At 33.6% G+C, this 12,927-nt stretch overlaps 1 protein-coding gene across 4 annotated transcripts in view; it reads right to left on the bottom strand.

Moving 5' to 3' along the window:
• The window catches only part of AP4E1 (adaptor related protein complex 4 subunit epsilon 1), a 64,977-nt gene that overhangs the window by 44,365 nt on the left and 7,685 nt on the right, over nt 1-12,927 (bottom strand). For all 4 annotated transcript variants that reach the window (XM_036917788.2, XM_036917791.2, XM_036917789.2 and 1 more), the window contains 5 exons: nt 12,848-12,921; nt 11,625-11,746; nt 7,881-8,040; nt 6,308-6,474; nt 3,226-3,299 (listed from right to left, as the gene is read on the bottom strand). In XM_036917788.2, coding sequence (XP_036773683.2) covers nt 3,226-3,299; nt 6,308-6,474; nt 7,881-8,040; nt 11,625-11,746; nt 12,848-12,921 — 597 coding nt within the window. The remainder of the gene's footprint in view (nt 1-3,225; nt 3,300-6,307; nt 6,475-7,880; nt 8,041-11,624; nt 11,747-12,847; nt 12,922-12,927) is intronic.

Below are 12,927 nucleotides of genomic sequence, written 5' to 3'. Positions count from 1 at the left end.
CTATGAATCTATACAAATACAGGGAAAAAAGGATAATAATGCAAAGATGAATAAAGGAAATAAAACAACAGAAAAGAAACTGCAAGGTGTCTGCGGCAGGGTAACACACTGGACTGACAGCCTACAAAGAAACAAATTATTGGTGCTGGTTCCAGCAATCTTAATAAGAGCATCCTAGTGGAAAACATTAAAAAATATTTCCTCAGGTATACAGTATTCTCCACATCAAAAGGAATAGGTAACAGTGGTTATCTCCAAAAAGGGGGACTGGGGTGGTGGGTAATAAGGGTCAAAAGGACACTTATTGTACACTGTCTACATTTTTATACCTTTTGAATTTTGAACCATGAGCATATACTACCTATTCAAAAAAAATGTAAAAATTAAGGCTGAAATGTCAATTTAAAAAAATTCTACAAAAAAAAAAGGAAAAGCAGATTCTTAACTGATCTTAACTAGAATTCTGTAAGAGCCTTTCAAACCTTTATCCTAAACACTGGTTCTACCTCAAGCAAAATTTTTTAACTTACTTTAGCTGTCTGCAAAGACTCTGATACTTCTCTGGATCCTCTGACAGCTCCCAGCCAAACCACCTGCCTCAATAAGGGCCATCCTTATTGCTGGCCCCTTATTCTTTTCTTTACACAGCAGGGTCCTACATAATATCAACTGTTCATTATACTGATAAGAGCAGGGACTGTTGTCTATCTTATTCTTCCTTTAATCCCCCATACTTAGCATAGAGGAATGCATAAGTCAATCAACTTTTTCCTCAATTTGTACCTAGTTTACAAATCAAGTTTTTATTTTGTAGACATTCAGTAAATACTGGATGAACAAATGAATAAACCACTTTTATTGCCTTAATTATCATTTATACATGCAAAATGTAACACCATCCTTCAAAATTTACTATCCCAATTCATTACCATGTGTATTATTTTTCCTGTAGTTCTTTGAATACAATCCTTTCTCCTTATGCCTACTGTGTATCTGTTAAGCACTTTTCTTACTGCTAAACTAGTTTAATTTCTGCCCTCTACCTTCCACTTCTACAATCACTGTTCTTAAAGATCCACAGTTTACCACTGTCTGGAAGCACAAGTGATGCTCTTCATCCCCTACTTTATTCTATTTTACCAGATTAAGAAATTACTTCTCATTTAAGTTATATCTCTCAATACCTCTTCTACTGCTCTTCTCCAAAGCATGAACATGTAAACTGTTTTACTTCTACCTTCTAAATATCTCCAAATATCCCACTTTCTTCACTGAGCTTTCTCAGATTGATCAAAAAAAGAAGAGTTCACAAAGGACACCATCAATAGAACAAAAAGGCATCCTACAGTATGGGAGAATATATTCATAAATGATAGATCCGATAAAGGGTTGACATCCAAAATATATAAAGAGCTCACACACCTCAACAAACAAAAAGCAAATAATCCAATTAAAAAAAGGGCAGAGGAGCTGAACAGACAGTTCTCCAAAGAAGAAATTCAGATGGCCAACAGACACATGAAAAGATGCTCCACATCACTAGTCATCAGAGAAATGCAAATTAAAACCACAATGAGATATCACCTCACACCAGTTATGATGGCCACTATCCAAAAGACAAACAACAACAAATGCTGGCGAGGTTGTGGAGAAACAGGAACCCTCCTACACTGTTGGTGGGAATGTAAATTAGTTCAACCATTGTGGAAAGCAGTACGAGGTTCCTCAAAAAGCTCAAAATAGAAATACCATTTGACCCAGGAATTCCACTTCTAGGAATTTACCCTAAGAATACAGGAGCCCAGTTTGAAAAAGACATATGCACCCCTATGTTTATTGCAGCACTATTTACAATAGCCAAGATATGGAAGCAACCTAAGTGTCCATCAGTAGATGAATGGATAAAGAAGATGTGTACATATACACAATGGAATATTATTCAGCCATAAGAAGAAAACAAATCCTACCATTTGCAACAACATGGATGGAGCTAGAGGGTATTATGCTCAGTGAAATAAGCCAGGCGGAGAAAGACAAGTACCAAATGATTTTACTCATCTGTGGAGTATAAGAACAAAGAAAAAACTGAGGGAACAAAACACCAGAAGACTCACAGAACCCAAGAATGGACTAACAGTTACCAAATGGAAAAGGACTGGGAAGGATGGGTGGGAAGGAGGGAAAAAAAGAGGGGGCATTATGATTAGCATGTATAATATGAGCGGGGAGCACAGGGAGGGCTGTGCAACACAGAGAAGACAAGTAGTGATGCTACAGCATCTTACTATGCTGATGGACAATGACTGCAATGGGGAATGTGGGGGGAACTTGGTGATGGGGGAGCCTAGTAAACATAATGTTCCTCATGTAATTGTAGATTAATGATACCAAAATAAAAAATAAAAAATAAAAAAGAAGAGTTCCTCTCTGAGGCTATTAAAATTGGAAGTTTTTTGGTTACTCTTCTCAGTTCTCCACCTTCTTCCTCCAACTTACTCTTGTCTCCTAACACTGAATTACTTTTTTAAATTATACGTTACATAAATAGCTATTGTCTCTTCACAAAATACATTATTATCTCACATATGTCCTATATATTCTTATCTATATCTTACTCATCCTTTAGTTGTCTTCTTAAATATCAGTTTTTTTCAGAAAAACCTTCTTTGTTCTCTTCAGCCAAGACTAACTGCTACATTCTCCTGCATCACCCAATAATTTTCCTTTCTAACACTGATGACACCTGTCCTTTTCCATCAATCTAATCTGTGAGATCAATGATAATACTGTTTTATTCATAGCTGTACTCCAAGCATCTTGCATGAGGCCTGACAAATAACATAATAATTTAAGGAATATTTGATTACTAACTGACAGACTGACTTAAGGACTATCCTCTTAAAGATGGAATTGATCTACTGGGTTAGCTTCACAGTCAGTTAGATGCTTGATGAACATCTTCAATAAAGAGATAATTTCTCTTAAAAGAGAACATCTTTTAAAACAGAGACAATTAAAATAATGAATGTAGGTCAACATTTAAAACAGTGACATAATTTCAAATTATTTTTATTAGTTATTCAATGCATCCATTGAAAAATAACCAGAGAACCACCTTAAAATTAACAATAAAATTATATCAGAATTTATAGTATTCTAACACAACTTTAGCTGTAATATTAAAAACACCATTAGTCATTAGAGTAGTATTTATGTGTTACCTACCATATGTGACATTGTGATTTAACTCAGCTCTTCGTAAGGATTCATCAAGAACATCATACATTAATTCACTTGTCCTGTTTAAAAGATATTTTATTTGCAGTAGAATTATAGTATTATAACCCAATAAAACAAAGTTTTTCAAACTTCTGTATCTTTAAAACTGAGGATCTATAGAAAAGAAGTGAAAGAAATTCATTTTATGAAGTTATGGGCATTTCACTTCTTAAAGACTGAATTTGCTCTTTTTCATGAGTTTAACTTCCTGCTTTATCAATACTGACTAAACAATGAAGAGATATACATGTCAATCAATTCTTTCCTCAATCTGTACCTACTTTATAAATCAGGTTTTGTTTTGTTGAACATACTACCTTTTTAAATTTTCTAGGTAATAAAATATCTCTACCTGTTTCAAGTTACTACAGTAATGCCTCACACATTCAATTTATTCCAGACAGTATATTATGTGTATTTTAAACACACAGCTTTTAAAATAGTCTAACTCAAATACTAGTTCTTCTTTAAGCAGCACTAAGTTCTTCAGAAAAAAATTTTAACTTTCATTTATGATAAATACAAAGAAGTTACATTTTGTAGAATTAACTGATTTGTGCCATTCCTATATCTTTATGGCCATTGATTACAGTTATAGTAACTAGACTGAGGTAGATACTGTAAGAAAATACAGTACTTTATAGAGCACTAGAACTCTGGCCCCAAGCCTAGAAGTCCTCTCCAAGATGCCAGTGTGAAAACTACAGCTTCTCAGCTGGTATTTCTATGTTTTACAAATTCAAAAAGCATTAATAGAAAAAAAACTACCGTCCAAAAGAGTCTTGCAGAGAAACTACCATAAAACAAACAAAAAGATAAAAATAATCTAGAGCTACCCAGATTACATTATCATGCATATTACATTTTTTTCAGGAAACTTTTTTCCAAAGATACAGCTATAATATTAAGTTTGAAGTGCATGTACTTTTATTCTATCTTGACTGAAGTACAAATATCCAGTGAGAATCCAGAAGCATATTCTGAAATCCCTTATTTTACTGTGCAAGCATTTCTTTCATAGGTAATAATTATACAGTAAAATTACAACCTCCCACCCACCCAAAATTTGGTAATACTCCACCTAGATTACAGTCTGGTTTCTCAATTTTAAAAGCTAATGTCTGACATAAAAGTCATAATTAACCACATTAAATGTGGAAACATTTGCAGACATGATCAAGCTAGATGTTAACCTAAGAAACAATACTATAATACACACAAAAATTTCCAGCAAAAGATGCAAAAAAAACACAAATATAAGAAAATATTTCTAGTAAATTAATTCTTTCAATTAAATATATTAGAATTCTGTTATAAAATAACATTTTTACTTTGTTACATTGAGATAATCATGTCTTAAGAAATATAAGATTAATGTTGATATAAAATCTTATTGCAGTTGGGACAACAAAGGAGAAAACATTGTCTCACATTATTAAAGGAGTTTCTCTCTATTCATTTCACTGAGCTCAATTTCTATTTAACTCTACTCTTTGAAGGTAAGCACTCTCTTACTCATCTTTGTATGTGCTCCCCAAATTCATCCATGAAGTAAAGCAGAAGATGATGAGTTAATGAATTTAGTAAATACACTAAATGTCTCCAAAGTTACTTTGTGACAATGTATTATGTTAGTTCTTTTTAGACCAGTGAGGTCTGGATGCATACTATGAAATCCGTAGTTTTAAAACAGAATTCCAGTGAACTCCAACTATAGTTCCACAACAGGATAGGCTGGGTTATATAAAATAAAATACAATTAGGACAAAGATTTTTAATGTGTGTTACTTCATCACTTCCAGGTTTCACCCTAGCTTTCAATCAACCTAGGGGTTGAGACTGATAGACACAGAAAAAAGTGACACAGCAATACCAAGAATGATACAGACCAATTAGTGCTCATCAGGAGCTCATGGGCAGACCGAGCTGACATGATACTGACGAGGCAATAGGAGGAGCAACAGCCTGCAGGACAATCCCTTTGTAGGTAGGCTAAAGAATCAGAATATAAATGTACCCTACTGCCTAAAAAAACAACTATATCTCATAAAGTCAGAAAACTGATGAGCAAATGTTTTCTTAAGACAGAAATACATCAAGGACTCAAGCCATGGTCCTTGTTCTCAAGGTAACTCAAATCTAGTTGGATTTGCTCTCAAACAGTTCAGAAAAAAATTTTAAAACAAAAACAATAAATGTGAAAACATGGACATAAAGACAGAGAGAGAAAGAATGACAGAGCAAATGCAAATAATTGATGAATCCATATAAAAGGTATAAGGGAGCTCCTTGTACTATTCTTGGAATTTTTCTATAAAACTGAAGAACTACAGCAAAATAAAAAGTTACAAAAAATAAATAAAATTGGACAGACACCTATAAAAAGTTTAATATAAATGACTGGCTCAAAGAGTTAATTCTAGCAAATGAATTAAGAAGGTTAGAGTGCTCACATCCAACAAGAGCAAGAGTCAGCAAATTAGTCCACAGGCCTAATCTGACTGGATGTCTGTTTCTGTATGGCTTCAGATTAAGAATGGTTTTTACATGTTTAAATGGTTGGAAAAGAAATCAAAAGAATATTTCATCACATTCAAAGATTATATGAAATTCAAGTTTTAACATCCATAGAAAATATTTATTAGAACATAGCTGTGCTCATTCATATACATACTGCCTACAGCTGCTTTTGAGCTACACAACAGCAGAGTTGAATGGTTGCAACAGACAACATACAGCTCATAAAGTCTAAAATACTTATTATCTGGCCCATTACAGGAAAAATTTCCAAACCCCTAAACTAGAATCATTAAGAATGGGTCAAAAATATGGAGCTTCAGACCCTTTTACTATGAGCAGAATTTAGATAAACAGCCAGGATTATACCCCAGCAACCTGTATTTATATACTTCTTACAATGATTTATCTATCACTATTAAGCCAATTAAGCATTGGGGCAATCAGGCTTATCATGAAACCTCTAGCTTACTAAAACCTAACACTATCAAATTTACTTAGAATCGTTTACCTTTGGTCATCTTTCCCTAGAAGTCCTAATATTCTCAAGAGCTGAATTTGTAGCCATGGTGCTGGCACACTGTGGTAGTTGAAATCTACTGGGAGCTTTCCTCCAACTACTTGCTTCAAAATTGTAACAAAACTCCCAGTCAACTCTTTATATCCAGAGGAATTTTCCTACATTCAAAAACAAAACAAAACAAAACAAAAACTTAACATTAGTAATAATGTCTTATCAAATACAAAATAGACCTGGTTAAAATGCCATATAAATCCAACTTAATACATGCTAACACAGATGTTTCTTGTAATGTTCATACTCACACATTTAATGAAACAATACTCTAATCTGTTTAATTATCTTCCATGATGAAACTCCTCTGCCTACCCAATCCAAAACTGAATCATCCCTCAAAAAGCTTTCACCACTTCCTACCTGTCCCCCACACAATCTAATCACATTTCAAAAGTTCTTATAATTACATCTAACATAGAACTTTTAATAGCCAATACCAGGAATTAAATCAAAAAATGAAAAGAATTGGCAGAGAGAAAAGGGGCAGTAATATCTCTCCTTGTGATGAAAATCAAGGCCTGTTTGCGATCTCTGAACTTTGTAAGAAAGACTTTATGTAAATGAGCTCCATGTGCTCCACATAGAAGAGCACAGGGCATATAGGCAAGACTACTCAAACATTCAAACCCCCCAGAATCAGTGACTCAGCCTACTAAAAATTAATTCACCCTACAGTATTTAAACATGTTTGTGTTTCTGAATCAGTGTACCTTGATTATCTGACTAATCTCTTGGACTGGGAAAATTAAATACACATTCCTCAAAATGAACATTAGATTCTTCATTATAATTTTTATTATTATCAAGGACAAATTTTTGGAAGGGAAATAATAGCTCTTTCAAAGTTTAGTAAGTGTTAGAGGAAAAACAGATATAATACCAATATTTATTTATACCATGCTATTTTGGAACAAACTTATATAAATGTGAAAACAACCTTTAGTTCTATAATTTTCAACTCAATTCAACAGTATATTCCATTTTGTCAGGAGGTACTCATGAAATCCCTCACAAATAGATTATTTTGGATACAAAGGGTTACAGGCGATACACTAGAGCTGAATTAGTACAAACCCATATCACCATTTAGAAAATTTTACCATACCATTCAAGCCTCCTCCCTCATTTGATACAGTATCAATGTATGGAATTAACACTGTAGTCTATACCTTGCATCACCCTCACCAGCTCCCCTTATTTCTGTAAGCTGAAGTTGTATAAAAGAGAGTCTGCTTGAAAAACCACAAATCTGAAAATTTCATTCACCTTCCATAGCCACCATTTTTCTGTGCTTTTTTAGTAACATGAAAAACCTGAGGCATTTAAAAAAAAGACTAGTTCTGTAATGTGCCTACAATTCATGCTATCAACAACTGGTAAAAATTATGCCAATAATAAACACTTGAACTGTTAATTATTTTACCAAAAAACTCTTAGTTTTCTTTTAATTCCATAATTATATTTTTCTAATGGTAACTGCTCAGTACCGCTGAAATTCCCAACTTACCTTAATCATCCTAAGGTATATGTGCAAAGAAGCAGCCATGACCCCAACATCTCTATCACAAAGTGCTTTCCGAAACTTAATATGGATATGCTGTACTTGATTAGGAGCAATGAGATGGAATTTGTACAATGCCAGAACAGCTTTTCTTCGAATAATCTCCCTAAAGATAAAAAGTGAAATCTAAACAAACCATCTGAATCATCAGGCATTTAGTTTGAAAGATTTTGGACCAGATGATTTCAAAGTATCAGCTATTACTTAAATATAAAAAGAAAGAGAGAATTATTCATTTATTATTAATTTCTTTATTCTAATCCACCAATCTATAAAAAGCAGCTAAAATTTCAAGAGGATTTAACTATGTTATACGTTTCTCTAGTTATGGAATATTTTGGTAACAAGCATACAATACTTTTTTTTTTTTTTGAGGGGGCATCTCTCATATTTATTGATCAAATGGTTGTTTACAACAATAAAATTCTGTATAGGGGACTCAATGCACAATCATTAATCAACACCAAGCCCAGTCTCCAATCTTCTGAAGCATAACAAACAAGTTCTTACATGGTGAATAAGTTCTTACATAGTGAGTAAGTTCTTACATGGTGAACAGTGCAAGGGCAGTCATATCACAGAAACTTTCGGTTTTGATCATGCATCATGAACTATAAACAATCAAGTCAGATATGATTATTCATTTGATTTTTATACTTGATGTATATGTGAATCTCACATTTCTCCCTTATTTTATTTTATTTTTTTAAATAAAATGCTGAAGTGGTAGGTAGATGCAAGATAAAGGTAGAAAACATAGTTTAGTGTTGTAAGAGAGCAAATGTAGATGATCAGGTGTGTGCCTGCAGACTATGTGTTAATCCAAGCTAGACAAGGGCAATAAAACATCCACGAATGCAGAAGATTTCTCTCAAAACAGGGGGGGTGAGGTTCTAAGCCTCACCTCTGTTGGCCCCCAATTTCTCACCTGATGGCCCCCCTGCGACTGTGCCTGTCTTAGGTTGTTCCTCCCTTGAGGAATCTTACCCGTCTCTGGCTAACCAGTCATCTTCCGGGGCCATACAGGGAAATGTAAATTTGGTAAGTGAGAGAGAAGCAATATTCTTTGAAAAGGTTAGCTTTTTACTTCTTTGCAGATTTATGCCCTGTGGCTTCTATGCCCAGCACTTATCTTGAGGTATCTTTACCACTTGGAAGAATTATGATACTCGGTAATTTTAAATATGAGGCACGAATTCTACTAAAGGGCTGTAATTAGGAAGGAAGAAGAAAAGCTATAGAAGTAGCAGACAGAAGAAAACATGAGAAGATTGATTATTTCTTTGACATAACTTCTTGTAGAGTAACATAAGCATGCATAGGTTTTAACAAACTACTAATTAGATTGCATACACACATTAACAGAATAGGAATACAGATACATCATACAATACTTTTGAAACCAGAAAAAACAACGAAGATAAACAGATTCCTTAATTCCCTAATTTTATTTTTGAAAGCCATTTCTGTATAAACTTGGAAAAGAATCAACATTAAGTTTAAATCAGTAAGGGGTAATTTCGGCTATTAATACTGAACAGTCTCTTTATTAAAATTAAAAGTCTCTCTAACATTCCAGATATTCATATTTTTTTATATCATAGGCAAACATACTCCAAATACATTAAAGGGGCAGGAGAGTACAGGAGAAACTCATATTTAAAGATGTTATTCCTCTCCTTGTCCAGCTCATGTTTCAAAAACCTCATTACAATGAAAAGTATGCACTAGTCTTGCTCTAAATTTGTAACAGATAATGTCTAGCACACAAGAAGCAAAAGTAAAGAGTTGCTATCCTATATTCATAATGTGATTTTCAAGAAAGTATACTCCTTGTTACTTTCTTATGCCTATTCCTACATGTTCCATATTTGCAGACTAGGCTGGCAGTGCTCACAACAGCAGCAAATGGCACAAGAGCTAGTATTTCCTTTTATTAGGGTTCTAAATATGTATTTGTTACCTAAAATCATAGAATCTCAGAATTGAGATTATTCAATCAACCCTCTGTGTTCTGCTCAAGAATACCTTTTATAAGATTCCTAACAATGATCATCCAGCTTCTGCTAAATTTTATTAACAAGCAACTCACTACCTTCAGATTAACTAGATTTGTCATTGGTATTAATACTATGATGACTGTACGCTACATCCCAATGTATTGTAATTGAGTGTTAACCAATGTTAGTTCTGGGAGAGAGTTAGGCAAATGACATGAGGAAAAAGAATACAAACTCTGAACAGACTCCAGAATCCCCAGGCCTGGTGTGGTGGTGGTAACTAAGTGGTGGTACTAACTCAAGACATCAAGTGACCTAGATTCAGGCTCTAGGTCTGGCATGCTGAAATACAGCCAGGGATTCAAAAGTCAAAACCAAGCCCTCGCTCACATCTTCTTTGTGACACCTACTGGCCTACCTGTATCTCTTATCCTATATTCTTTAGCTCTTTATAGCATGGAGTTCAGAATGGCCATAACTACAGGGCAGCTTTTCAAAAAATCTAAACTCTAATTAGTAGAAGACAGGAGAGATGAGGATTTGAAATGAAATGGGAAGCAATAAGGAAAAAACTGAAAGGGTAAATGGGAAGCAACAGGAAAAAATTTAATCCGCAGAAGTATTCCATACAAAGGGTCAGTAAGTATGATTACCACAGAACAGTAAATGGTAAGGAAAAATTATATAAAAATATGCTCTGCTATGACCACATCAACCTATGATTATCCAAGAAAAGCTAATCATTTAGTTTCAGTAATTAATCATCTATATTCATCATTTGTTTTAAACACAGATTTGACATAGACAAAACATCATAACAAGTCTGGAAAACTTACTCTATAATTCTTAAAGTTACTCTATAATTCTTAGTCAAAGTTATTATTTTAGCTAGACAACTGGTCCAAGATTTCTTAAAGAATACAAACTGTAGACATTTTATAATCTTAGAACACTAAAAATACTGACTTGAACATATGAAGTATGTTACTCATAAAGTATGAGTAACAAAAAAAATCTTTATCAAGAATGTATGTATAACTAAAATACTGTGATCACAAAGGAAAAATGGAAAATGACTGCAACTTTTTCCTAGCTTTAAAGGTGATGAAATTAGGAGTCTTGGTCAAAAACAAAATAATTCCAAGTGTGGAGAAAAAGTAAGTCAAGCTATTAAGGGAGACAGTTAAGGAATCTTACAAGATAAGATAAGCAGTATACTACAACTTAAGGTTTTATTTGGATATATTATGCTACAAGAATTTGAATGCTGCTATTTTGCTGTAAAAGCAGCCCCAGCACACTGAAGCTCTCTACATTCAGAGCACTTGAACCTTTCCCAAATGCTTTCCATTATTTCACTTGATCTTCAAAACAACTTTGTGAGAACTAAGGTGCTTCAATCAACCCCATACAGGCAAGGGAAAAACTGGGCCACTGCCGTTAGTGGTACTGTTAGTAGTACCAAAGGTCCCTGACACTCAGCCTCATTGCCTCTCAGTTTAACTTTAGAAAGCTGCCTAACATATTTTTAAACCCACACAAAAATAAAGGATGATGCCATCAGGGATTTTTGCATAATATCTGGCAGTCAAAGAATATGCTCTACCCTGGTAGCATTAAGTTAAACTTGGAATAAATTTTTATTTTAAAATATATAGTGTACATACGTATCCACAAAGAATTTACTTACTTAGAATGTTGAAGTTTATCTTCTATTAATGGAAGAACAGCTGGAATCATTTCTTGAGGGAAAATCTGGCTGACGACAGTAAGTGCCATACATACTTCTACCAGGTTAGTGCTCTGTAAGTCCTGACATAATTATTAAGCAAAGAAAACATTCAGTGCAAATTTTGAAAGTAGGGATAGCCAGCTCAACATTGCAATGATCCTACATACTAATGGTTTTCTACCAACTTTATAATTATAATAACTTGGTGCATTCAAACTTATCTCATATTTTATAGGAATATCCCGCTTTCATTTGTCTACATAGAGTCAACAGATAAATACAGCCAAAAGCAACTGATCCAAAAGGAAACTGTATTTCTGCTCTGACACTGGCCAAAGCAGTCTCCTTTTATTACATACAGCATTTGGAAACTTTTCCAAACTAATAACAAAGCAATTCTATGAATTTTTCTTGTTAATCAGTAATACAAGTAGAAGGTTAAAAGGAAGTAATTCTCGTATACAATAAAATCCATGTGTTCAAATATACTTATATATGCACAAATTTATAAATCATTCTAATGGAACCAAAAAAATGTATTTTTGAAAGCTTGGAAAAATTTAAGCTACTAGTAACCTTTAATAGAGTATATTCACAAAGTACTATATACATACACACAAATTTATCTGTCAAAAGAGTGACACAAGATAAACTTGAAAAAGCTCAACAATTCAATTATACTTCATTACCAATTTGATTAACATTTAACAGGAAAAATATCATGTGGATTAAATTGTGGTTTTATTATCTGTAGAGTTCATTTACCCAATTCTATTCTCCTTTAAAATGTTTTTTAGAATTTAAAAGACTTCAATTATTCAGTGTATATCTATATCCTTTCAGAACAGATCCCAGAGAAAAAGACAACAGCATGAAAAGTACATATGCTAAGAGTTTGGAGAGATGAGCCATGGTTCTAACTCTGCTTTTTTAACTGAAACAATAAGAGGTGCAGTCGCAACTACTACCTTAGAAGGGCTTCGTTTAACCCTGAGAACTTGGTTAAATTCTATTACTATCCTCATTTTACAGGTGCAGAAACTGATCTAAAAGATCTTCCTAAGCCCATTCTGTAAGCCTACCTTCTTATAAAAACAGCTAATTCAATATAATTGGGGAGAAATAACAGACGCTTGCAGAAATAATCAAGACTTAATACAAATTCACACAAAATACAGTACCTTTACAACTGTATTCACAAGGAGAAGCAACAGCTCATGACTTTCATGGAGAAATAAGGAAACAGCCAAATAACCTACAA

Source organism: Manis pentadactyla, chromosome 11 (genome assembly GCF_030020395.1).
Source record: "Manis pentadactyla isolate mManPen7 chromosome 11, mManPen7.hap1, whole genome shotgun sequence".
Classification (NCBI taxonomy): Eukaryota; Metazoa; Chordata; class Mammalia; order Pholidota; family Manidae; genus Manis; species Manis pentadactyla.
The sequence above is the reverse complement of the archived record's forward strand: the minus strand, read 5'-3'. Positions and strand labels throughout refer to the sequence as shown.